At 39.6% G+C, this 27,710-nt stretch overlaps 1 protein-coding gene across 5 annotated transcripts in view; it reads left to right on the top strand.

Annotated features, from left to right (window-relative positions):
- MET (MET proto-oncogene, receptor tyrosine kinase) overlaps window positions 1-27,710 on the top strand; it is a 149,317-nt gene that overhangs the window by 101,176 nt on the left and 20,431 nt on the right. For 3 of the 5 annotated variants that reach the window (XR_008717828.1, XR_008717827.1, XR_008717826.1), the window contains 4 exons: window positions 2,218-2,327; window positions 3,531-3,696; window positions 12,706-12,842; window positions 12,948-15,914. Coding sequence is in view for 2 of the 5 variants with exons in the window: in XM_055590305.1 (XP_055446280.1) it covers window positions 2,218-2,327; window positions 3,531-3,696; window positions 12,706-12,842; window positions 12,948-13,164 (630 nt within the window). In the remaining 3 variants the exon portion in view is untranslated. Of the gene's footprint in view, window positions 1-2,217; window positions 2,328-3,530; window positions 3,697-12,705; window positions 12,843-12,947; window positions 21,040-27,710 lie in introns of those variants that run through there. The other 2 variants (XM_055590305.1, XM_055590306.1) reach the window with 2 other exon arrangements.

The raw sequence follows: 27,710 nt of genomic DNA, 5'->3' as shown, positions 1-27,710 counted from the left end.
TTGTCTTGTCACAACAAAGATTTGGAGCAACGGACATTAAAGCCCTCGGCGCATCACAGCTCTCGGGTCTTGGACAAACCATGTTACAGCTCTTAGGCAAATCAGTGTTACAGCTCCATTTTATTTAGAAGATAGCAGGAGAATCCAAGACTCGAAGAGAAGGGAGTAGAGGAGTGCATGGGGAGGGAGAAAGAGAGAGAGAGAAAGAGAGAGAGAGAGAGAGCGGGCGCATGCACGCAGGAGAGAGAGTCCTAGAGAAAGCGCTTTGGCTCCTCCTTTTATGTGTTTTTTCCTCCACCTGGGCCTGCCCTATGCAAATTGGGCTCAGCCAGGAGTGCTGTTTGTTCTGTTTGTTCTGCCTGAAGTCTTCACTCTGGTCCTCGGACCTTCCTTTGCCCTTCCTTGTCTTTTGGCCACCACCATTTTGGACTCCTTTTCCCTAGTCTACCTACCTAACAGTATGTTGTTCACTGCTATAGCTCCAACACCAAAATAAAGTTAAGTACATAGACTCTCAGGAGATATCTGCTGAGTGAATGAGTTCAGGGTTACAGAAGAGATTCTTAGATGTTTCCAAATGACAGTTTTGTTAGTGACATTTATGCTAATTCCAAAAAGGCTGAGCAAACAATGGCTAGACCAGGAGTAGGGAGGGAAGAAGAAGTCTCCAGAACTGAAGTCACAGATGGCCCCAGGCTGCTTTTTGGCTTCTGTGAACAGACCTCTTTAGACGTTATGGAGTAGTTTTACTCTTGATCAAAAAAACTTCATAAACATGGGATCAGATTCTTAGAGAAATGAGCTTTAGGATGGTAAAGAAATATTTTGTATTCAGTCAAAAGAGAATACTCTCTAGCTCTGAATTTTTGCAAATAAGGTGAATTTACTTTACAAAGTACCATTGCCTTTATAGTCCAGGGAGTCTGTACTTATTACAACCACTAACAGATATATCTTAAAGAGAGGCCAAAAACACAGGAAATGGCCTCTCTAAGTGCTGGGTGCATTAAGGGGGGCTGTAGCCCTCCTTACAGGGTCCCCACTGGCTGCCTCTTTACCTCACAAACTTCACTGTGGCTGCTGAAGAAGAGTTATCCCGTTCCTGATGACCAGGCACCGCAGTGACATCTGGGTGACTTCAGATACAGTTCTTATAGTTAACTAAAGCCATTATGCTGTCCATCCAAGTTTGTGGGTTGAACATATGGAGAATGAGATCTCCTGTTTTCTGTGTGGGTTCAGGCCACTGTTGCTTCAATACCAGTAGGAGGGCTTCTAATATGATTGATTTCACTAAGCTTTGGAGTCTTAACAGATATAGGCTTTGGAGTATTAACAGATATAGGCTAAAATCCTAACTCCACAACTTACCATCTGAGAGATTTAAAGTGATTTATTTCTCTCAAAGCTTCTTGTATTAACCATGTATTTCTGGGGACCTGCCGACCCTGGAAGGACTGCTTTCCCCAGTTCCCACAGGACTGGCAAATTCCCAGAGGTATTAAACAGCTCACCTTCGGAGAGCATGCCCTTCATCACTAAACCAACCACTCCAGAGCCCATACCCCAACCACCTCCTTTAAAGGGTGCCAACACCCTGGGCCACCATCTACCTGCCCTCAGCACTTTAAGACCAGGTACCAGACTTCTAGGGACAGTTCTTAACACCCCAGACCCACTGAAATTATTCAAACCAGCTGATTCTAAGCTTCTTCCTCTGCCTCGCCCGTTCCTTCCCACAGAAATCACCATAAAGGCTCTTGCTTATGTTTTCCCCTTGTTTCCTCTGCCTCCTAACCAACCCTGGTGCTTCCCTGTGTGGCCTTGCATGACCTGCCATGCCTCCTCTTGGGAATTGTGAGTAACAGTCTTTTTGATGGCCTTTGTTCCCATCTGCTGGCTGTACCCTACCTGAATAATAATAAACTCCACATTTTAAAACAACTCCAGTTCCCCATCTGGAAAATGGGCAGAAGTGAGTGTATAAGGATTAACCAAAATTTATAAAAAACCTCTAACATGGTATATTGCAAATAACAGATACTAAGTAAATGATGATTATCAATAGGAAACAAGTTATTATTTGAAATAGGTAATTCTTTGCTGTTGATAAGAAATTGATAAGGTAATTCTTATCAATATTTCAGAATTCTAAGACCATAGCTAGAACAGTAAATGCTTATTAGTTTATGGGTTTCCAATTCTCTTTGATTACAGAACCCAACTGTAAAAGATCTTATTGGCTTTGGTCTTCAAGTAGCCAAAGGCATGGAATATCTTGCAAGCAAAAAGTTTGTCCACAGAGACTTGGCTGCAAGAAACTGTATGTAAGTATAAGAATCTCTGTGCCTGCAGTCCATAAGTGACAGGGAGGAACCTGTTTCCCACTCTTCAAGGCTAGTGAGGATGTTTTCTCTTCTCACGTAAAAGTCCTTTATTTTCGTCACAGTTCTAAATCGATGTGTAAGCACTGGGTATGTAGGTGGAGCTTTCTGGCTTTATCAAACAGAATTTAAAAAGAATTCTCCCGAGGGAGGTCTTAAACAGCTGTTGTTGCCCTAGCTTTTCTTTTTCCTTCCCGCCCATAGCCCCCAGTGTTGTGGTTTCACACTGCATTAGTGTTTGGAAGGGACAATTCGATCTGCAGCATTTTACAGTGAAACGGAGAGGGGCTGCTAACACAAATACCAACATATTGTAACTTCCCAAGAGTGGATTTGAAGTCAGCCTGCAGAAACCCTACCAAAAATGGTATTTGAGAATGAATATACAAAGAGGTTTATTTGTGTCTGGCTGCCTGGGCTGTATAATACAGCAGTCAACAGTTGGTAATTGATTCAGTGCTTTCCCTTCCATAGCACTGATTCATGACTTATGGTATGTGTGAAAGAAAGAACTGTGCTATTAATTTCCTACCTTGGTTTTGGTCAGTGTGACAACATAAAAGCCATCTTAAACAAAGGATACATAGCCTCAGATAGAAGAATTGATTTTCCTGGAACCCTCCTGTTTTCCTAGATGCTTTACTGTGTATCCGTTTTCTCTATTACCTCACTGGTAAAAAGAGTTGTAGGTACTAGCCTAGCCCTTTGAGAAGGAAAAAATGAAATAACAGTCCCCTGTCATATCTCCCCCATAAAACTAAGTATTGCTAATAAGTTGACAAGTGGTAATTACTGATTGCTTTGGGTAGTCAGTTGGCATACTCGATTTAGCAACCAAAGAAAGCTGGGAGGGTGGCCAATTTTACTACTTCTCCAGATCTACATTAAAGCAAAAAAGATTTTCTTATGCCACATCATTCACAATCTCTTCCCTTGGCCTGTTGAATTTGAAATGTAAATGTCAAGCATTTTTATTCAAGGATTCCATTGTGATTTAGCGCTAGTCAATACAGGCCAGATGAAGCCCTTCCTGCAGAAATTATGGATTTCAAATACTGAAGCTGCTTGTTCTAATCAATAGAGATTCAGAATCACTGTAAATTATTCTCTTTTAGCCACTGGTAATAATTTTTGTTTTTTCTGTAGGCTGGATGAAAAATTCACCGTTAAGGTTGCTGATTTTGGTCTTGCCAGAGACGTGTATGATAAGGAATACTATAGCGTACACAACAAAACAGGTGCAAAACTGCCAGTGAAATGGATGGCTTTAGAAAGCCTGCAGACTCAGAAATTTACCACCAAGTCAGATGTGGTAATGTATTCATCACCTCAACCTCCTCTTTACTTTCATAGCCAACTTTTATATTTATTTTATGGGAACTTAATTTTTTTAAAAAAGAAATCTTCAACACCATAATTTCAGCTTTTTTAATAAGTAAAAATGGGCTTGATTGTCTAACAGGTACCCATACTATGGCCTCATAAATTCATTCATTTATTCAAAAAATGTTAGAATAAATGTCCAGCAGAACAGCATGTTAGGTCCTTGGGAACCGGGTGTAAGCCCTGCCCTCCAAGAGCTTTGTTCAGCAGGAGATGGAAGCCATTTCATCACTAACTCACACAAAGTAGACTGGGATTAATCTAGTCACTCATAGCTCAAGGGCAGAAAAATTCTACCTAGAGAAACCTGGAAGCTGTCTCTGAGGCACGTCTAGCAGTGACATTATCCCTTTGCCTAGCCCTCCTTTATCTGTAAAGGTCGTCCTCCTCTCACAGAACAAGCATCTGAGGGCGTGCAGCAGAGCTCTGAGGGTGGGGAAGACACTCACCTGGGCAGCCGAATCTACCGTACTGCCCTTTCACCTGGTGGAGAAGGTGAGTCTTGAAATGGGCTTTAAAGTAAGGATGATGGAATGGATGGTGAAATAAAAAATGCCAATCCAGGTGAGATAAAGGGGCAGGAAAGTATACACTTCTTTAGAGTTCTAAGCAAACAATAAGCAGTGGTGATTAGAAGGCACAGAGGGAAGTTATGAGAATAAATTGAGAAAAATATTTTCATAGTAGATCATAGAGATCCTTGGAAAGCAAACTAGGGAGTCTGGAATTTATTCTCTGGCCATGTGGAAACATTAAAATGTAATCAGATTACACTATAGCCTTTCTTCATTCTGCAAAATGTTTTGAGAGGAGTAGACACAGGAAGACAAAGTGAGAGGTAGAATATGAAATAACATAGGTACTGTAAAAACAGAAAAGATGGAAGAGAAGGCATCTCAGAGGTAGAAACAACAGTATTTAGCAAGAAATTGATGGAAGGCATAGCTGAGCAAAGTTATATACTGGTGCAATTACAATTATGTGAGATAGAGGCACAAAAGCCAGTTTAAGAGGAAAAATAGCAATCGTGCCTTGCACATGCTGAGTTTGACTTGGGAGTAGGACATACAGACAGAGGTGTCTTTCATGCAACTGGAAGTGTGGATCTGCAGCTTGTACAAACACTTTGGTTGTCTTAATCAACAACATACACTGGGTGGCTTACACAGCAGACATTTACTTTTCACAGTTCTGGTGGCTGAAGGTGGGAAATGGGGATTCCAGCGTGGTCAAATTCTGGCGAGGCAAGCACATGGTCACCTTCTCACTATGCCTTATGCTGGGGAGAGAGCAAGAGTAAGCTCTGTGGGTCTCTTCTTGTAAGGGCACTAATCCCATCCTCATGACCTCATATAAACCTAATTTTCTCCCAAAGCCTCCACATCTAAATGCCATCACACTGGGAGTTAGAGTTTCAACATATGAATTTTGAAAAGGATGGTGCACAATTCAGTCCATAGCAGAGGTCATGGCTGGAAATAGGCTTTTGAGACTCCAATACAGTTATTCAGAGGAACCTACATACATGCCATGAAGGAGAAAAGCAGAGAGATGGGAGACCCAGAGGAAGAGAAAGTGTCAAGAAGAAATGGGGTATGGTCAGCAGAGGCTCCTGCTACTCAGAGCACAAGAAGGGTCTTGGAACCTGAATGATTTGGTCTAGAGTGTGTGGAGGAGCCTGGGTGTTGAATGGAATATTCTATTTGCCTTTCATAAATCAAGAGGACTATGATATGTGGAGGTAGGAAAACAGCAATGCCTCAGTCCTTGACGATAACAAGAAAAGCATTAACTGGTGACATCAGCAAACAAGGTGGGAAGGAAATAGCATTAATGGAGGACATAGATTGCAAAAGAGAAAGGATTGGCAACTATTAAGATGTAACACGGGATGGGGATCTGCGTATGGCTTTGGGAGGTGAGAAGTTGTCTACCCTCCTCTCTGAGAGTCAGCAAGAGAGAGAGGTGTGGCCTCTATTGGTAAGAGTTTTGAAGACATTGTGGTCTTTAAGTGAAAGTAGAGTTTCAGTTCCTGAGGAAGTGGAAGAGTCATTAGAGAATAAGCTGAGGGTGACTGAGAGCCTGTATTCAGTGAACACATGTATCACAGGACATAGTGGAGGAATGGGACTTCAGGGTGGTTAAGATTGGTAAGTGGATGTGATAGTCCATGCTAGAGCTTATTGCCTGGATTTTGATCCTGAAAGATTGTGAAAAAGAGGAAATAAAAAGGTGCTAGAGAGGTAGGCTGAGAAAACATTAGTGATGGTGACAGGTAAAGGCATCAGGTAAGGAGACTTAACCCATCCTGAAAGCATACACATTTCATCTAGACTTGACTACCACTAGGAAGGAGACGGAGAAGGCAATGGCACCCCACTCCAGTACTGTTGCCTGGAAAATCCCATGGATGGAGGAGCCTGGTAGGCTGCAGTCCATGGGGTCGCTAAGAGTCAGACATGACTGAGCGACTTCACTTTCACTTTCCACTTTCATGCATTGGAGAAGGAAATGGCAACCCACCCCAGTGTTCTTGCCTGGAGAATCCCAGGGACGGGGGAGCCTGGTGGGCTGCCGTCTATGGGGTCACACAAAGTCGGACACGACTGAAGTGACTTAGTAGTAGTAGTAGTAGTAGTAGGAAGGAGAACCAACTCTTAGAACTCAATAAGAAGGCAAAATAACCCATTTTTAAAATAGGCAGAAGATTTGAATAAACATTTTACCAAGGAGATGTATGAATACCTAGCTAATAAGCACATGAAAACATATGCCCACACAGAGACTTGCTCATGAATGCTCACAGCAGTGTTATTCATAATAGTCAATTGTGAATAGTCAAAACCAGGAGCAGTTTTGATGTCCATCAACTGGGAAATGGGTATATAAAGTGTGGTATATCTATACAACAGAATAATGGTATTCAGTAATGAGAAAGAACCACTGATGCATGCTGCAATGTGGATAAACCTCAAAAACATTATGTTAGGTGAAAGAAGGCAGACTCAAAATTATTACACATTGAGTAATTCCATTTATGTGAAATTTCTAGAAAAGGGCAAAAAGCTGAGACAGAAAACAGATCAGTGGTTGCCTGGGGCTGAGAGTGGGAGCAAAGATCGACTACCAACAGGCATGAGGGAAGTTTCTGGGATGTTAGAATTGATCTGAAACTGAATAGTGATGATAGCTGCACTACTATATAAATTTACTAAACATCATTGACTATACAAGTACAGTTGGCAAATTTTATGACATATAAATCATATCTCAGCAAAGTTATTAATACAAGTATGATGAAATTTTGGATGCTCAAGGCAAGAGTTGGGATTCTGAGCTTTTTGATAGTCTGTACCACTCACCACTATCTCCACAAAAATACACATGCACAGCAAGAGTTTAGCACTTCTTGTAAAGCAACTGTCACTCAGATACTTAGGAAATTTACACAGGCTTCTATAGATTCAAAGTGCTATGTCTTTCTCCCTCTCATTGAAAGACTCTATACTGTACTATATAAAGGGTGAACCTGAGTAGTCCATACCATGCTGCTTTGACAAATTGTTATTGATTGGATGGTTATTGATGGTTATTGATGGATTTATAAATTTGCATAAAGTTTTCATTTCTAGGCCAGCACAGTCTTTTGAATGTTGACATGGAACATATCCAAGCACCTGTAATAAACTGTATTATGTTGAGACCTACAGACAAAAACTTGCCTGTTTGTAGGAAGGTGTACTTTCTCACAAATGCCCAGATGCAGTTCAGCTAAAATCTGAATACTCTTGAAAGCCTTTCCAACAACTGAAGTATCTTCTATACATGTAATTACTCATATCCAGTGTTGCATAGTGTTTGTGCTTAGTACAAGTGCTTTCACTGAAGTCAGTACTGACTTCTTTGTTCAACCAACTGGCTTTCTCATCCTGCTTCATCATTCTGCCGCATTTAATATCGTCAGCTGTCCTGCTCTTGAAATTTCCTTCTCCTTTGTTTTCAGGGCCACTGTACCATCCTGTTTTCCTCCTGCTTTTAGACTGTGTTTTCTTTACCTTGACAGCTTCTCCTTCTTCTCTCACAGCCTACATACAACTGTCCCCCAGGATTTTGGTCTTAAGGTGTCAGTCTCTCTCAACAGTTTCAACCATTTCCATCAACAGTCACCTTTGCATCTCTTTTACGAGATGTTTTCATCAGCAACACAAATTTACTGTGTTCAAAGTCAAGTTCTTTCCTGCCAACTGTCGATGCCTCACTTCTTTATTTCTCTTAATGGTATCACCATTGTGCAATATACCAACTCTTCATCCTTTCTATTGTGCAGTTCCGTAGGTTTTAAAGATTGCATCAGTTGTATGACCCAAATCACCACAACCAGGATGTGAAACAGTTCCATCATCCCAGAAAATTTCCTTACACCTCTTGATGGTGTAACATACCCTAACCTTAAAACCTGGAAACCACGGGTTCATTTTCTCTCTGTAGTTTTACCTTTTCTAGAATGTTCTATAAATGGAATCATACAGTAGATAGCCCTTGAGTCTGTCTCCTTCACATAGCATAATGCATTTGAGAGGATCAGTAGTATCACTGTATCCACAGTTATTCTTTTTTTATTATGATAAAAACATAAAGTTGACCATCTTAACCATTTTAAGTGTGTTGTACAGTGTGCACAGTGCTATGCAACTGATTTCTAGAACTTGCAAAACTGAAACTCTATATCCACTGAGCAACTCCCCATTTCTCCCTCCCCCAGCATCTCTGGCAACTGCCATTCTACTTTCTCAGAGTTTGACTATTTTAGATACTTCATTATAAGTGAAATCATAGTATTTCTCTTTTTGTAACTGGTTTATTTCACATAAGTAGGTTTGCTGAATCATATGTATTCTATTTTCTAGTGGTTTTTAAATTGGGTTATTTTTTATTTTATTTTTAAGAGTTCATTATGTGTTCTGGTTATAGGTACATGTTATCAGATATGTGTTCTTACAAATAATACTTTTTAGTCTGTGGCTTGCCTTTTTAATTGTATCTTTCACAGAGCAGAAGTTTTCAGTTTTATTGAAAAGATTATCAACCTACCAGTTGCTAAATTTTATCAATTAATCCATTTTTAAATCAGTTATGCTTTTTTATAAAGGTATTATATCTGTTTACTTTTTTATTTTTTTATTGAAGGATAATTGCTTTTTTGAATGCTCAAATTTGGCTATATCTATTCTTTGATTGCTGCAGCAATGTACCTATCACTTTTTATAGCTTATAATAGTCTCTTACCTCTAATAACTGCTTTCAGCTTCATCTTTGGTAAAATTAGGCAGAGATTCTTCAGATGAGCTCACTGCTGGTGCTCAGATATTCAGAAAGCCTTGATCATTCACACAATAAGCATGAATGACTGTGCACTCCTGTCTTGAAGCTAAAACTGACTTGCTTCCATCATTTTTAATGCACAGGCATCGTACACCTCCCCCACCCCTTTGTCTCTCTCTCTCTCCTTCTCTATCCCTCCCTCACATGCCCCACTCCCACTCTCTCTTCTTGGGCAGTATCATTCTCTTCCTTCACTTCCCCACCCCCTACCATCCAGTCAGTCCAAGCTGTTAAGGGGAATTTGGAATGCAGACTGTTCATGAAACTGCCTCCCTCTCACCTCTTCTGTCCCATGATTTCTCCAATCCTCCGCTGATATCAGTTGTCTAAATCCTACAATTCCTTGGGTTTCCCTGGTGGCTAAGCTGGATAAAGAATCCACCTGCAATGTGGGAGAACTGGGTTCAGTCCTTGGGTTGGGAAGATCCCCTAGAGAAGGGAAAGGCTACCCACTCCAGTATTCTGGCCTGGAGAATTCCATGGACTGTATAGTGCATAGGGTCCCAAAGAGTTGAATACGACTGAACGACTTTCACTGTAATTCCTTACAGGACTAAATTTATCCAACTCTTCCCCCTTGTTTTTGCAAATTTGCCTCCAGACCTCCTATAACCTAGGCTGTCAGTTAGGGAGACCTGATCACACACTCACAGAAGGCAATGGCACCCCACTCCAGTACTCTTGCCTGGAGAATCCCATGGACGGAGGAGCCTGGTGGGTGCAGTCCACGGGGTCGATCACACACTAGTAATCAGCCTCTCAGAACTTCGGTTCCTCATTCTTGAAACATCTACAAAACCGAATACATTACAGACTTGTTATAAGGGTTAAATAAGACAATCTTTTTTAAAAGGGCATGATGCCTACCCATGCCAAGCTCATTTGATGACACGTGCTCTCTCCCACCGCTCTAATTCGGGAAAGCAAATTAGAGAGTTCACTCTCCCGGCAGAGTTCAATCTCTCCTGGGAGAGAGAGAGTTCAGTCTCATAAGGTTCCATGTTGCCAGTATTCAGTAGCAGCCCTCACCTGCCCCATTCAAAAGTGTCCTAACTGGTCTCCCTATTGTAGATGAGCTTCCCCTGTTTGTTTAAAGCAGTGTTTACAGATGCAATCTCCTGGAGATCAACCCCAGTCACGTCCCATTGATTTCAGTTTAACCCACATTAACATTCAAAAACACAGTCCCCTTTCAACCTTATTCAAAAACACGGTCCCCTTTCAACCTTATCTGTCCTTCATCCCTCCATCTGCTCCACACATCAAGCAGAGTGACCTGTTGTCCTTACAGTTCAAAAAAACACATTTGAGTGTCTTACCCTTTACACCCTAGGCCCACTGCCTTCATCCAGAATACTCTTTCTGCCCTCACAATACATGTATCTACAGAACAAACTCTCGCAGTTCCTCAGGACCCACTATACTGTCACTTTCTTCCTGAAGCCTCTCTTAGTTACCCCATTATCCCTTTGCCTTTTCACAACATCTGTACCTCTTTTCTATAATAGCTCTGTATTGCAGTTATTAGATCTTACTGTTCTATGTGACAGTTAATTGCATAACTAATTGCATAATTCTCTTAACCCTGTTAAATCAGCCTCAGGGCCTGTCCAGTAACTTGGACAGTAACCCACCTGTGCATCATCAAAGGTCAGTGTGTGCTAAGTCACGTTCATTGTGTCCAACTCTTTGTGACCATATGGACTGTATCCCGCCAGGCCCCTCTGTCCATGGGATTCTCCAGGCAAGAATACTGGAGTGGGTTGCCATTTCCTTCTCCAGGGGATCTTCCCCATGCAGGGATTGAACCTGCATCTGTCTCCTGCATCGGCAGGCCATTTCTTTACCTCTAGCGCCACGCCACGTGGGAAGCCCTCAAGGGTCAACAGATACTTGTTAAATTGATTTAAATTCTAATGCAAATTCTGGGACTTAACACAGTGGTGTCATCAGAAGTGACTCAGAAGATTTTGAGGCTTTGAAAACTTTGAAAGGCTCCTGCTGCTGCTAAGTCACTTCAGTTGTGTCCAACTCTGTGCGACCCCATAGACGACAGCCCACCAGGCTCCCCCGTCCCTGGGATTCTCCAGGCAAGAACCCTGGAGTGGGTTGCCATCCTTCTCCAATGCATGAAAGTGAAAAGTGAAAGTGAAATCGCTCAGTCATGTCTGACCCTCAGCGACCCCATGGACTGCAGCCTTCCAGGCTCCTCCATCCATGGGATTTTCCAGGCAAGAGTACTGGAGTGGGGTGCCATTGCCTTCTCCATGAAAGGCTCCAGAAGACAGCAAATTTATCTAGTACCCTGCCCCACCCACCCACCCAAGGAGTTTGTTTTCTCTATTTGGATCAAGGAAGTCAGTGGTCTTAAAACATTCTTGAACTTGGGCGAAAGGAAAAAGTCATTCATGGAGATTTGTATGAGCATCTACAATGTCTACCTGCTTGCTTCCTTTCAGAAACACATGCTTTAGTCTCCTTGCTGAGTTATGAGCTACACTTGCATCTCAGTTTTATGTTTTCCTGCTCTTCATGTCTGGGCTGTATTCTCCTTCCCCTCCAAGCTTCTTTTTCCTCAGGGCCTCATTTCTGCCCCTATGTGCTGCTGTGTGCAAGTGTCTTGGAAGTGTGGTGAGAGAACTGATTTCCTGGGTCCTCTGCCTGGGGGGTGACCCACACATGTTGACTTACTCTCATTGTGTCATTCTCACCTTGGCACATGTCCAGGGTGAGATAACATGCATGACCTGATCTATTCCAAGGAGAGTGCTCCAAATCAAGAAACTGCATATTTAGTGAAGTTTGGTAGACCAAGCAAAACCCAAGAGTCATGAACTCTGAAATGTTTATCCCTGTGTGAATTCAGATTTATTGAGGAATTTTTAGCAAATCAGTCAACCTCTCTGTGTCCTTGTGATCATCCTATAAAGTACTGTTACAGCTGTTTTGTATTAATTTCCTCCTATAACATTTTCAAAATATAGTTATTTTATTGAAATTCATTTTCATTCAAGAGCCTTGATGCTGAGCAGTCTTATTACTTCTGATTTTTAATATAGATTTTTACTTTTACTGACTTAGACCTTTTAACATTAACTTTTAGATATGGTTACATTTCTTAAGGAGTATTTCCATTCATTTGGAAATCCCACAGATTTAAATTTTGGAAGCCCTTGTCTTTTTTTTTTTTACTAATAGTCTAAAATTGTAATGAAGCCATTGAATAAAGAAGGATAGAAACATGTTAATGCTTTGAATCCATAAGAAAGAACTTGGAAAATGCACTGTGCTAACTACTGATGAAATTGTAATCATCATGTGGATTTCAGGCATCCTTTTTGAAAACTTTACATTTACTTGTAATCTAAATTTTAATTCTGGCTTAAACAAGTCATAAACTTATGTTACTAATTGTCTTCAAGGAAAAAACTTTGCCTAAAACAGCAATAGTATTGAATACTAAACCAAGTTTTGTTATGAAGACCTACTGATCACCTTTCATATTTGTGTGGCCACTCTTCCCTTACCTGGATTCTCCCTTCCCTTGTTTGACCAGTGGTCCTTTGGCGTGCTCCTCTGGGAACTGATGACAAGAGGAGCACCACCTTATCCTGACGTCAACACCTTTGACATAACAGTTTACTTGTTGCAAGGAAGAAGACTCCTACAACCTGAATACTGCCCAGATCCCTTGTAAGTAAGAATTCCAGCAGTGTCTTCTGTAGCTCATATGTTCTTTACTTTTGCAGAAGTGCTTGCCTTCAGAGTCCTCACAGCATTGCATCCTTTCTGAAACAGGTATGAAGTGATGCTGAAATGCTGGCACCCTAAAGCTGAACTGCGCCCATCCTTTTCTGAACTGGTCTCCAGGATATCCGTGATATTCTCTACTTTCATTGGGGAGCACTATGTCCATGTGAATGCCACTTACGTGAACGTCAAATGTGTCGCTCCATATCCTTCTCTGTTGTCATCACAAGATAATGTCAGTGGCGAGGATGATGATGACACATGATGGATGGAGGCTCCTGTGCCACTGAGTCCCCTTCTGAGAAACATCACTGAACTGCCTGAACAACAGTCCACCCTTTGTCCAACATTCTTTTCACTGCCTGGCCACTGAAAGGCCACCGGGTACTTTTTGCTTTTGCCAAGATTGCACTATTATAGGACCTTATATTGTTATTAAAATGACTGGATTCTACAGAATTTCTCCTCTGACAAAGCATCAGAGCAAGCAGCTTGGTCTCGCAGACCAGTGACCAACAGCAATTCTGCAGCTGTGATAATGCTTCTGTCACATTCAGGCCAAAACCCAAATGCTGGGTTGAAATTTTTTTAAATCAAGATCCCACTTGATTTCATATGGGAAAGTAAAGCAATGCATTTTGAAGACTTCTTAATGACAGAAAATTCAAAAGAAATGGTAATGTCCCAACAGGGCATAGCAGCCCTGGAACCAAACCACTCATTTAGAATTAAAATGTTTCAAAGAACTTATGTGTTGTATGAAAAACACATTTTTTTATTACCAATGTTGTCATTTGCCCATTAGGTAAACATTCCCTTTTAAATTTTTGTCTACACATTCCTTTTATTGGAGAACTATCCATAGACAATACAGTCAACATTTCAAAACAGCAGAACATGAAATATGTTTATAACTTTATAGGAATATTTACATATTGTACATAAACAACATTTAGGTTTTCATAAAATAGCTTAGTCACAGTGAAATATTTGTCATTTAAAAATCAACTGTTTAAGAATGATGCTTTGCTAATCTGGATGTGGACACTTAGAAGTTTTGTCTTTTTTTTAATGACAACTCTGAAAATAAAACAAGTAATTTGTGATGACAGTTGCTTTTAAAGGTAACTCAGCATGATTTTAAAGCAGAATACCTCTGACTAAAAGCATTATTGGTTCCAACCATGGCTTATATGTAGAGCCTTGGAAAGAATCAATGGACTGGAAATGTCAGCCTCTTTGTCAGGTGGCAGCTTTCCACCCCACAGACAATTGAAACAACCAAATCAGGGGGAATCCAGTTTTGTATTAGAACATTATGTGTTATTAAGCAAAACATATTTTAGGGAAAAAAATATGTTGATTGAAAGTTCTGACCATTTCGCCTGGATGAACAGTTACTCTGGTCAGGACTTTTGTGATGTTTTGTTCTGTGGGATTTTGTGCTTACTACTGTATAATGCATGTGGCACAGGATACTCAAACTGGTTTTGTTGATGTAAACATTTAAAGTATTATATTTTTATAAAAAGGTTTATTTTTAATGATGTGAGAAAACTTTTGTTAGGCCACAAAAATACTGCACTGTGAACATTTCAGAAAAGGTATGTCGAACTTGGATTAATAACAGCATGATTTTAAATGGCTGTGAATAAGTGATAAGGAAATGTACTGACTGCCAGAACTCCCCACCCTCATTACATCACCAGGACTTGAAGCCAAGGGTTAACACAGCAAGCTATAAAGAGGGTGTGTTTATAGTAGAGTTGAGCTAAAACCCAATAGTCGAGTTAAGCTCTTTTTGTGAGACAGTGATTACAACTGAAAGTTCTTTGACAGTGGTGGAACTTACCAGAAGACCCAAGGAATTGTACTGCAGAGATATTCCAATTCAAATATTATTATTTCAGAAGTGTATAGAGTGATACTAATTACAGAATATTGTAAATAATGGATGAGGAAGAAAAAAAATCTGCTCTGCAGAAAAAGACCATTTCTACTAATGTCAGGAGAATGAATACATCAAGAATAGAGCTTATGGAAACAACTCATCAACAAGACTGCACACCTGTATATATGCTTGAAAAAGCTACAATGTGAATTTCATGTTTGCTATTTATAAACGTGTCCTTTGGTTAATATGTCTAGACAGACTGTGGGAGTTAAGTGATTCTTCTAAGAATTAGATACTTATCACTGCCTATACCTGCAGTTGAGCTGAATGGTACTTTGTATGTTAATAGTTGTTGTTCGGATAAATCATACAATTAAAGTGATGTATCATCTTGTATACTGAAAGTTGGTTATTGTTAGTCATGCTTGATTACCTGTCCATTTACATAAGGACAGGGGAAGCCTAAGATTGATTTCGCCTGGCTACATCAAGTCATCCATTAGAAGAGTGTTGTTAGTCAAGTTAATGCTGCTGCTGCTGCTAAGTCGCTTCAGTCATGTCTGACTCTGTGCGACCCCACAGACGGCAGCCCACCAGGCTCCGCCGTCCCTGGAATTCTCCAGGCAAGAACACTGGAGTGGGTTGCCATTTCCTTCTCCAATGCATGAAAGTGAAAAGTGAAAGTGAAGTTGCTCAGTAGTGTCCGACTTAGCAACCCCATGGACTGCAGCGTATCAGGCTCCTACTGTAGTGGGTTGCCATTGCCTTCTCCGCAAGTTAATGCATCCTTACCTAAAAGAATTTGCATCCCTGAGTTTCAGGAAGTCTCTGCCTTTCTAAACCATGTTTCCTCTGACCTGCTGCATTTCCTAGCATTTCCCTAACAGTCTTTCAGCTGCCAGAGCACCTGGCCCCTACTTCAGCTCGATGCTCTTCAGCAAGGTGCATCCTTGTGCCAGAAGATACGACAATGGAACTGCCACCTGCAGTTGGCACAGAGGTACCCAGTTGGGTGTTGGAGGAGAGAGAACTTCTTACCCCCGAAAACCTCACTTTTCATCGAGAGTTCCCACGCTTCAGGTGTCCCCAGGGATTAGCGAAACTATCTTCAGGTTATATCTGTGAGTATTGTTGTAATGGTAAAGGAATTCAGAGGTGAAATTTCAGTCATCTAAGTCTTGGGGCAATCTGATTTTTTTTTTTTAAAAAAGGTCCAGGTTTAAACCAATACCTACAAAGTGTGGTGGGGGCTGATTCTTTAGTGAGAGAATTTAATGCCCGTACCCAGTCAGACTCTTTCTCTGCCAAGAGATGCATTTCCATAGGACGTTGTCAGACCATATACCCCCGAAAGATAACTTGTCATCCTTACATCCCAAGTATCTGGCACGTAGCAGATCTTCAAACAATTGCTCAACTGAAACAGGATTTTCTTGTCCTCAGTCAGTCACTTTAAGCCACCATAGATAACAGAGTTGCGTACGCAAGTCCCATGATATTTAGTGAATCACCAACATGGGGGTTGGAACCTTTCTAGGGAGAGAGGGATAAAAAGATATCCCTTTGCAGATTTTTGCTGGGTGCTCTGAATTTTTAATTATCACAAGATTTTTTTATTCCACAGTGTAGGCATCAATTATGTTTTTGCTCTCTGAACTACACAAGAGATTGCCTCCTTAGAGAAATATGTTGAAGAGATAGAAAACCTGTACAAGCACATTAAATGTTTAATTGCTGGCATCTTGCTTTGTTAATTTACCCAGTTTAGTTAAGGAAAAAAAGTAACATGTAAAAGAAATTAATTTTTAATTCATTTAAATATTTAGTGAACATCTACATATGTCAGGCATTATACTAGGTAATGGGAATACAAATAAACACTTTCCCACCCCAAGAAATTTAATCGAAGAGACAATATTACACAGTTAGTGAATATTAGAATTGAATTTTCTTAGATCTGTAAACCATCTTGAAGAGGCTTCATAGTCTATAACTGGGAGTTTGTAGCTTTTGACCCCTTGGCCTGTTTCTCTCACTGTCTTACCCGCTCTGGCTATCACCAATCTGTTTTCTGTATCTATGAGCATTTTTTGTAGGGTTATCTTGTGATTTGGTTTTGGGTGTTTTGACGGTTTGTTCCTTTTAGATTCCACATATAAGTGAGTCTGACTTATTTTACTTAGCACAATGTCATCAAGGTCCATACAGGTTGTAGCAAATGGCAAGATTTCCTTCTTTTTATGGCTAAATTTTATATGGGCTTCCCTGGTAACTCAAATGGTAAAGAATCTGCCTGCAATGCAGGAGACCTGGGTTTGATCCCTGGGTCGGGAAGATCCCCTGGAGAAGGAAATGGCAACCCACTCCAGTATTCTTGCCTAGAGAATTCCATGGACAGAGGAGCCTGGCAGGCTACAGTTCATAAGTCACAAAGCATCAAACACGACTGAGTGACTAACATGTAACACTATATATATATATATATATATACTTTTCTTTGTCCATTCATCCCACCAATAGATATTTAGATTGTTTCCATGTCTTGGCTATTATAAATAATGCTGCAGTGAACATGAAAGTGCATATATCTTTTTTGAGTTAGAATTTTCATTTTCTTCAGATAAACGTCCAAAACTGGACTTGTTGGATTGTATGCAAGTTTTCTCTTTTTAATTTTTTTTAGGAACTCCCATACTATTCTCCGTAGTGGCTGCATTAATTTACATTCCCAGTAGGGCACAAGGGTTCCTTGTTCTCAACATCCTCATCAGCATTTGTTTTTTCTTGCCTTTTACCCCTCTTGTCTTTTTGATAAATAGCCATCCTAACAGGTGTGAGCTGACATGTCACTGGGATTTTGATTTGCATTTCCCTAATGATTGGTGATGTTGAGCACAATTTCATGTACATGTTGACCATCTATATATCATCTTTGGAAAAATGTCTATTCAGATATTCTGCCTAATTTTTAATTGGATTGTTATTTTGCTGAGTTGTGTGAGTTCTTTATGTATTTTGGATTTGTGGATATTTTCCCCCATTCAGTAGTTTGACTTTCCCTTTTGTTGATGGTGTCCTTTGCTGTGCAGAAACTTTTAAATTTTATATAGTCCCACTTGTTTGTTTTTGCTTATGTTGCCTTCACTTTTGCTGCCAGACTCAAACAGTTATTGCCAAGATTTACGTCAAGGAGCTTACTACCTATGTTTTCTTCTAGGAGTTTTATGTTTTCAGGTCTTACATTCAAGTCTTTAATCCATTTTGAGTTGATTTTTGTGAATGGTATAACATAGTGGTCCAGTTTCATTCTTTTGTATATGTCTGCCCAATTTCCCCAACACCATTTATTGAGAAGATTGTCCCTTCTCCACAAATATTCTGGTGCCTTTGTTGAAAATTAACCAAACAGGTATGTGTGGTTTATTTCTGGGATTTCTTGTTCGGTTCCATTGATCTATGTGTCTAGTTTTAATGCCAATACCATATTGCTTTGATTACTATAGCTTTGTAAAACAGTTTGAAATCAGGGAGGGCATCACAGATTAAACATACCAAGTGAAGCTTCTTCGTGAAGCAAAAAGATCAAGCTCTGACTTATTTTGAAAAAATACTGAACCTCTGTCAATCTAAGCTTCGTCTGTCACATAGGTTAATCCTACTTACTGTGCAAGTTGTATAAAGACTAAAAATAGTGTGTTAAGTTCACCTAGATACCATAGTTGCTCAGTAATTGTGATATTATTATTATTATCTTCAATAAAAGCCCATGTAAATGTAGCCTGTAGTTGATGAAAGGGAAATTAAGCCTGAAAGAACCTTATAGATGCTTAAATACAAATTCTAACCCCATCCATCACCTCGTACCAGTTTCATATAGTAGAAATAAAGCTGCTCTTTATTGGACGAGGCTCTCTGCCTCGTCCTTGAGTATTGATCCTGCAGTACAGGTGGGGGTTGAGAAGCGTGACAAAACAGTGACAAGATGGTGGCATCTTTCCTCTTAGTACGGTTCACCCAAAGACTACCTCTGTTCCTTCTTGTTTCTCCAGACTCTCTACTATTTCTTTAATTACTTCTTCAATGACTAGTTTCCTTTTTTCTTGTTTAGCCTTCAGACCTAGAATTAACAACAGACATGGGAAAAAACAACCTGTCTAAATTACAGGAAGGTTGCAGGAAGGCACAAATTTCAGGAATCCCAATTCTCAGTATTCATGTCTAGAGAGTATGACTGTTCCTTACTTTGCTCAAATGGATGGTTAATGATTATTCAGACTCAGGAAAAGTAGACTACGTGCAGTATTGTTATATGGTGTTTTATGTTATGTGGGGTGTGTTTGGAAGATAAGGAATACTTCATTAATATTCCAGTCCATCTAGATGACTAGACATACATGGCTGACTACACAGACACAGTAGGATGCACTCCTGTGGTGCTTTAGACAGTTTCAGGAGATAGGTATGCAGACACTATGCCCCAAAGGAAGAAATGCTTATTGCTTTTAATTCCATAAAGTGTTTTTCCATTTCATACTTGACATTTTTCTTCAAGACTATCTCAATTCCTTATCTATCAAAAATTGGAAATAACTTCAGTCATAAACCAATGAAATATTTCAGTTGGTGAATTGAAGGTAATAAAACAGAGGCTTGCCCAAACTGTCCTTTGTTGTAAATTACAGCAGAGGTCTAGATTACGTCAGCCAAAGGTATTGATCACAATGCTGAGAGGTTTATAACTACTATTGACTTACCATGTGACCCTGGAGCAGAAATCCAGGAAAATTGCAAAAGCATATCTATGATAATGAAAAGTCCATCATTAATAGAACTTACTATCCTGTCATCCAACTAGTACTGTGTTGGCTTCAAGGCAAATATTTAACTAATGCTAAAAACAGAAAGTACTTTTGTGTTCACACTTATTTCCATTGCTTGCTTCTGAGCTATTCTGATAAACATGTTTTCCTTCTTATCAGTGAAAGTATAGATTTATTTAAAAACTTACATGAATTAGTTTCTTCATTAGTTCCATATAAAATTAGTGTCAGATATCCAAATAGCTTCTAATCCTTTTTTAATTTTTTTTTTTAAATGAAGAGCTAGTTCCCCATATAGATCAATTTAGAATAGGCCTCAAGTCCCACTCTTCTGGGCAGTTAAACCCTACCTGGCTAAGCATTCTGAAAGCTAGTTAGCATTAAAAAAAAATCAACTGAGATGAAAATGGCCATATTTAGGATATATAAATGGAAATTTTTAATTTAAGTACAATGCTAATTTAACATTATTTTGAAGCACTGGTCCCAGATTACAGTGATAATTTTTTTTTCCTCTTCTTGAAAAGAAGCCCTTTTGTCTTTATGTATTCACCCTTTCACTGTCAGAGGCATACGTTCTTTTCACCACATGAGTTCCAGGCTGGCAGAAACATCCACTAATCCTTAGACCTCTGGACTGGAACGACAAAAATGCATAAAATCTTACCAGGCCAAAAGAGATCAACTTTAAAAATCTTTGGCATCCAAACATGTCAGAACTGTTTTTCACTGACTCCCCAAACCATTTGTGTTCCCCACTATGGTCCATGGCATCTACTTTTATTGGGCAGCCTAGAATTTTTAATTTAAACACTCTATTTAATCTCATTTTCCTTTACCTTTCTTGGTTGTTTATACTTCCCCAGTTGTTTTATGAGTTGTCTTTCTGTCCCCAATTCTGGAAGTGTTGGAAAGTGGTAACGGACAGACTACTGTCTGCCAGCCCAAGTGGTCACTTTGACGTTTGCCACTGTGTTCCAGGGCTGCTCTTTCCATTACAGTCAAGCTGGGCCTCCCCTCCATGGAACTGTGGCTCAGTAACCACCATATGCATCAGTGGCAACAATTCTTGTGAACAAGAAATTCAAATTCAGAACCCTTGTGAAATCTTGCTTCGCACTTCTAATGTCAGGTACATGATCACCTTTAGAGATTCTTTCAGAAGTACCAATAAAGAAAAATTACAGAGGAACCAAAATATCTTGTTGGGATACTTTTGAAAAGCTGTTTCTGATTTTTTGTTAGACTATGAGAATTAAACATAAGAATTTTGAACTAGCTTCAATGGTAGCCAAAAGATCTATGGAAATACATGGGTGAAGCAAAAAATCACTATCAAAAAGATACTATAAAAACATGTTTCTCATGTAAATATCATGTATGAAATGAGTTGCCAGTCCAGGTTCGATGCACGATACTGGATGCTTGGGGCTGGTGCACTGGGACGACCCAGAGGGATGGAATGGGGAGGGAGGAGGGAGGAGGGTTCAGGATGGGGAACACATGTATACCTGTGGCGGATTCATTTTGATATTTGGCAAATCTAATACAGTTATGTAAAGTTTAAAAATAAAATAAAATTAAAAAAAAAAAAAAAAAAAAAGAAATAATATAGTGACACGCAAAAAAAAAAAAAAAAAATAAAAACATGTTTCAGCATATACACAATGGAATATTACTCAGCTATTAAAAAGAATGCATTTGAATCAGTTCTAATGAAGTAGATGAAACTGGAGCCTATTATACAGAGTGAAGTAAGTCAGAAAGAAAAACACCAATACAGTATATTAACGCATATATGTGGAATTTAGAAAGATGGTAACGATGACCCTACATGCAAGACAGCAAAAGAGACACAAATATAAAGAACAGACTTTTGGATTCTGTGGGAGAAGGCAAGGGTGGGATGATTTGAGAGAATAGCTTTGAAACATTCATATTACCACATGTGAAACAGATTGCCAGTCCAGGTTCGATGTATGAGACAGGGTCCTCAGAGTGGGTGCACTGGGATGACCCTGAGGGATGGGATGGGGAGGGAGGTGGGAGGGGGGTTCAGGATCAGGAACACATGTACACCCATGGCTGATTCATGTCAATGTATGGCAAAAACCACTACAATATTGTAAAGTAATTAGCCTCCAATATTAATTTTAAAAAATAAAATATTTTTTTTAAAAAACATGTTTCAGAAGGAAAATACCCACTGTTAAAACTACATAGATACTTTTTTCTGCAAATGAACTTAATTGATAAAAACAATAATGATAATAATAATGATCTCATCCCAAGACATGTCAGAGGAATTAATGACTGTCTGGAAGCTAATGGGCTAAGGTAATGCTCCCAGGAATTAGTCTTGCTTAATGAAATGCTGTTAGTTTAGTAAACGGATGCTTATAATGACAGAAAGTAAAAAACCAGAGCTGCCACCATCGAGCCTGCGTGATACACAGGGGGAAAAAAGTTAATATGTCATGTGCTGCTCTTACTCATTTTTTCTATTCATTTGTAATGTATCCTTTGTTTTTTTTTCTTTCATACATCTATCTCCTACTTTTACTCTGAGGATATGTTTACTTAAGGATTGTTATACTGACAGAGATTTAAGCTGTTAATAAAAATGTAACTCCCTCTAGTGCAGACATATCAAACTTTAAATTATGATTACTTTGAACCATTTTAAGTATTCTGATGTGAAGAAAATGGATGCTCCATGTGGGCTTTAGAATATTGCTTCCAAAGTATAGTTGGCTTAGGAGTTATTACTGAATATCTGATTCTAAGATTATTCTAACAACTGACCTCCTGATTCTGCTGTCTCTATATTGACTCGTATGAAAGTGAAAGAAAGTGAAGTCACTCAGTCGTGTCTGACTCTTTGCAACCCTGTGGACTGTAGCCTACCAGGCTCCTCCATCCATGGGATTTTCCAAGCAAGAGTACTGGAGTGGATTGCCATTTCCTTCTCCAGGGGATCTTCCCAACCCAGGGATCGAACCCAGGTCTCTCACATTGTAGGCAGATGCTTTACTGTCTGAGCCACTAGTCTAAAACCATCTGCCAAAATTATATACCTGACTTGGTCATCTTCCTACTTGAAAACCTCTGCCCATTCCTAGATGGTCTCTGCATCAATTCTTTTTGTTGTTTTGTTTTGTTTTTAATTACAAAATATATTCTCGTAGAAAAAAATTTTACTTAGACTAAAAAATACACAGTACAGGAAGTATCCTCTGACCACCTTCCCGATTCTCCATTCTCACTCCCTAAGAGTAATCAATATTAACACTTTCTTGTATGTTCTTCCAGAAATTTCCACCCTGCATTAGCTCTCAACTAAGCCAAACACTTCAGAACATCCTTTAAAAGTCCCCATCTTATTGGGGCTTGCCTGCTGGCTCAGATAGTGAAGAATCTGCCTGCAATGTAGGAGACCCGGGTTCAATCTTGGGTCAGGAAGATCCCCTGAAGAAGGACACAGTAACCCATTCCAGTTTTCTTGCCTGGAGGATCCCCATGGACAGAGGAGCCTGGTGGGCTACAGTCTATGGGGTCGCAAAGAGTCAGACACGACTGATGACTGAGCTACTAACACTTACTTACCAAACTACGACTCAGCATAATCTCCTCAGTCAAGGCGGCTGTCTCTCAACCTCTGTGACTGAAGTTCTACTAACTGTATCCTCTTTCTGATGCAAAGAGGGCCTACACCGTGCTCTTGGTGCCACCTTCCCCCTACTCCGTAACTGGCTTCTAATTTGGTGTCCCTTCAAACTGATATTCTTTAAATGTTTTCTCAATTTTTATTTAAATAGAGAAGAGATTTAAATGATTTTCTCATAATAAAAAAAATCTAAAGAACAAATTTACTTATTTCCATTTAACAAAGCAGAATCAATGCACTAAAAAGATCAACAAAATACTGTATTTTTCTAAAATTCTAGTTCTCTCTTTCAGTATTCCAAACTAGATTGCTTGGAAATTACAAGAGTTTTAAACTTAGGTAATTAAAACAAACATCCCCCAAAACTAAAAAAAAAACCAAACCACCCATTCCTGATAAGAAGCATTCTGTGAGGGATTATTTCAGAATTTCAGGGCACAACTTTTAACTGACTCGAACTCTGTTTACGTGTGGTAAACATACACCACAGAGATGGGTTGTTTATTGTAGCAAGTTACTTTACTTCACTGCAACTGTCCTTTTGGCATAAGCTTACCCAACCTAATTTTGTCCATTACATAAGGAGCCACATGTGGAAACCTGAATCAGCTGACATCATATTACTGACTTAATCCAGTCATAATTCAGGGTCCATAATTCAGGGTCCAGTGACCTGGCAGGCACAGCCTCCCCCATCTTATTCTGCATAGAAGTACTATGGTATAAAGCTTGGATGGACACACTTTGGAATCAGATACTCTAGGTTTTAATCATTTCTACCACTTAACAGTGGTGAGATTTTGGACTAGTTGTTTAACTCTCCTAAGCCTCATTTTACACATTTGTAAAATGAAAATACAAATAGTGGCTTTCTTATAAGACTGTGTGAGAATTAAATGAAATGATGCATATAAAACTCTCAATAAGTGGCAGTAATATTTCTGGGAACCTTGATTTTTACTATAATTAACTGTTAATTACCTGCCTGTCCCACAAAAACATTCTATGTGGAAAATGCTAGGATAAAACTACTACCAAACAGGTAAAAAGTTTAGCACAATCTAGAAATATGTGCGGAGAAGGCAATGGCAACCCACTCCGGTACTCTTGCCTGGAAAATCCCATGGACGGAGGAGCCTGGTAGGCTGTAGTCCATGGGGTTGCTAAGAGTCGGACACAACTGAGCGACTTCCCTTTCACTTTTCACTTTCATGCACTGGAGAAGGAAATGGCAACCCACTCCAGTGTTCTTGCCTGGAGAATCCCAGGGACGGCGGGGCCTGGTGGGCTGCCGTCTATGGGGTCGCACAGAGTCGGACACGACTGAAGTGACTTAGCAGCAGCAGCAGCAGCAGAAATATGTGAAGGAAAAGTTCATGAAAACTGACACTGGTTTTCTTCATCTTTATAGTAATACCAGAACAGGGTCCTAACCTAGTCCAGGCTGACTTTACTACCTGTGTGACTCTCAATGTCACTTAATTTTTCAAGTTGTACTTTTCCTGTCTATAAAGAATGAGAATAATTATACCTCACAATGCTGGTTGTAAATTAAATAATATGTTTTTTATGTAAATATTAAATGATATAATATGTTTTATAAGGTATTATTATGGTTGTTAGATACATCAAAATATATTTTTAATTTTAAATATATCTTGGAATTCATCTGATTCGTAAAATTCTCTCTAACCCACTCTAGTTCTTCATTTGCTCCAACGGAATGTCTGGGGTTGTTTGCAGACATCTATACTTAGAATCAAAGTGCTCAGGACTGGAAAAGTCTGCAAATCTGGCCCCAGCCTCCAGACAGAGGTTCTGGGTGCTAATTGCTTGCTGACCCTTAAACAACTCCATGTCCTATTCAGAGTTTAAAGTTTAGGGGTGAAATCACTGCCCCTTCTCAAAGATAATACAAATGCAGATCTAAAGTGGTGTCCTGAGCTAACATGAGACACAGTGAGTTTGAATCTCATCACAGCAGTATTTTTCCAACATAATAAATTACTCTTTGTTCAAGTCAGAAACTGAATTCACTTTATTTTCCAAAATCGGCTCTGCCAGGTTTCCTTGATTTAATTGTATCTTTTTTGTCTGCTGACAATGGAAAGCAGAAGAAAATAGTCTTGCTAAGGAAATGAAATATGACCAAGAAAAACAGGCATTCTCACACTATATGAGGTGGATTTTTTTTTCACATTCAATTTTTTATAAGAAAAAAGTCTTTACCCTTTGAAACAACAGCATTATTGTGGTGACTGTTTGGTCATATCTACACAGCCCAAAAGAAAATGTTGGAAAGAAAATTAACCAGTTCACAAGGGTATGGACAACATTATTTTTAAAAGGAAATGGTTCTTCATACATAGAAAGAATAATAAATGATAGCCAAAAAAAGTGAGAGTTGAGGCAATTATTTAAATAATTCAAATAAAATATGTGTGATTAAAGCACCAATGGAATTTAGGTAAAATCATTTAGAGGGAACACAAGTTAACCAAATTATTACTGCATTTCTTCAGTATATTTAGTTAAAATAGTCCTTGCTTTAATAAAATTGTCTTGCTCAGAGAAGAACTCTTTAAGTCCTACTTGACTGATAGGGAGATCTTATAATGAATGAATAAGTGTTTAAAGCAAGAAAGGGTCAGGTTTTTGTCCCATCTCTGCCATCTACTCACTATTTGCCCATAAACAAATATGGTTGTCCATTTATTCCATGTTAAAATGTTACTAAGAGCCTTCTACATAACACACACTGTTATAAGAAGGGAAAATACAGCAACAAATATACTAGACAGGACTGTTGCCCCCACAGGGCATTAATCCCAAAGTAGAGAGAAAGATGATCAGTTCAGTTCAGTTCAGTCGCTCAGTCATGTCTGACTCTTTGCAACCCTGTGAATCACAGCACGCCAGGCCTCCCTGTCCATCACCAGCTCCCGGAGTTCACCTGAACTCATGTCCATCGAGTCGGTGATGCCATCCAGCCATCTCATCCTCTGTCGTCCCCTTCTCCTCTTGCCCCCAATCCCTCCCAGCATCAGAATCTTTTCCAATGAGTCATCTCTTCGCATGAGGTGGCCAAAGTATTGGATGCTTTAGCATCAGTCCTTCCAATGAACACCCAGGACTGATCTCCTTTAGAATGGACTGGTTGGATCTCCTTGCAGTCCAAGGGACTCTCAAGAGTCTTCTCCAACACCACAGTTCAAAAGCATCAATTCTTTGGCACTCAGCTTTCTTCACAGTCCAACTTTCACATCCATACATGACCACTGGAAAAACCATAGCCTTGACTAGATGGACCTTTGTTGGCAAAGTATTGTCTCTGCTTTTTAATATGCTATCTATGTTGGGCATAACTTTCCTTCCAAGGAGTAAGTGTCTTTTAATTTCATGGCTGCAATCACCATCTGCAGTGATTTTGGAGCCCCAAAATATAAAGTCTGACACTGCTTCCACTGTTTACCCATCTACTTCCCATGAAGTGATGGGACCGGATGCCATGATCTTAGTTTTCTGAATGTTGAGCTTTAACTTTTTCACTCTCCTCTTTCACTTTCATCAAGAGGCTCTTTAGCTCCTCTTCACTTTCTGCCATAAGGGTGGTGTCATCTGCAGAAAGATGATAGATACAGATAAACAGATGATGGATGGGTATGTAGCTGATAAATACACAGAAGAACTAGTTATATAAAAGTTAATTTCAAATTGTTATAAATACTACAAAAGAAACAAATAGGATAATAACGATTAAGGTTAAATGACTGTTTGGACAGAGTGATCAGGAAAGGCTTCTGTAAGAAAGCAAAACATGAACTAAGACCTGAAGATGAGGATGACCCCACAGTGTGAAGAGCTGGTATGGAGCAGTCAAGGCAGGGAGAACACAAAGTGCAAAGCCTGCTTCTGGAGGGAGGAATGGGCTTTGTCTTTTGAGACCCAATAAAACAACCTTCACAGTAGTAGTATGTTAAAGGAGAAGCAAGGTGTGAGGCAAAGTTAGAAATGAAAGCAAGAGCCAGTTAGACTTCTATTCTGACAGCAGTGGGAAGTTACTGAAGGGTGTTAAGTAAGAGAGGACCTGATTTGTTTTTAATAGTTGAGTCTGGCTGCAAAGTGAAAATATAGCAATGCAAGAGAAGAAGCAGGGAGGCTATTGAATAACTCCAGGCATGAAATCAAGGCAGGTTTGAAGCTGCATAGAGGGACTGGAAGTAAAGCTAAGTGGATAGATTTGAGATGAGTTTTAAGGAAAAATTAATGCACCGTGGTCCTGAGTTGTATGTGGGTAAGGAGGGGAAGGGAAGGATCAAAAAATGATTCCTGGGTTTTTGGCTTAGACAACTAGATGGATAGTGTCCCTACTTACTAAGAGAGAAAGCTGGGAAAGTCACAGGTCAGATCAGGAGTCCTACTTTGGACAT

The sequence above is a fragment of the Bubalus kerabau genome, chromosome 8 (assembly GCF_029407905.1).
Source record: "Bubalus kerabau isolate K-KA32 ecotype Philippines breed swamp buffalo chromosome 8, PCC_UOA_SB_1v2, whole genome shotgun sequence".
NCBI lineage: Eukaryota > Metazoa > Chordata > Mammalia > Artiodactyla > Bovidae > Bubalus > Bubalus kerabau.
This window is presented reverse-complemented; position numbering and strand designations above follow the sequence as displayed.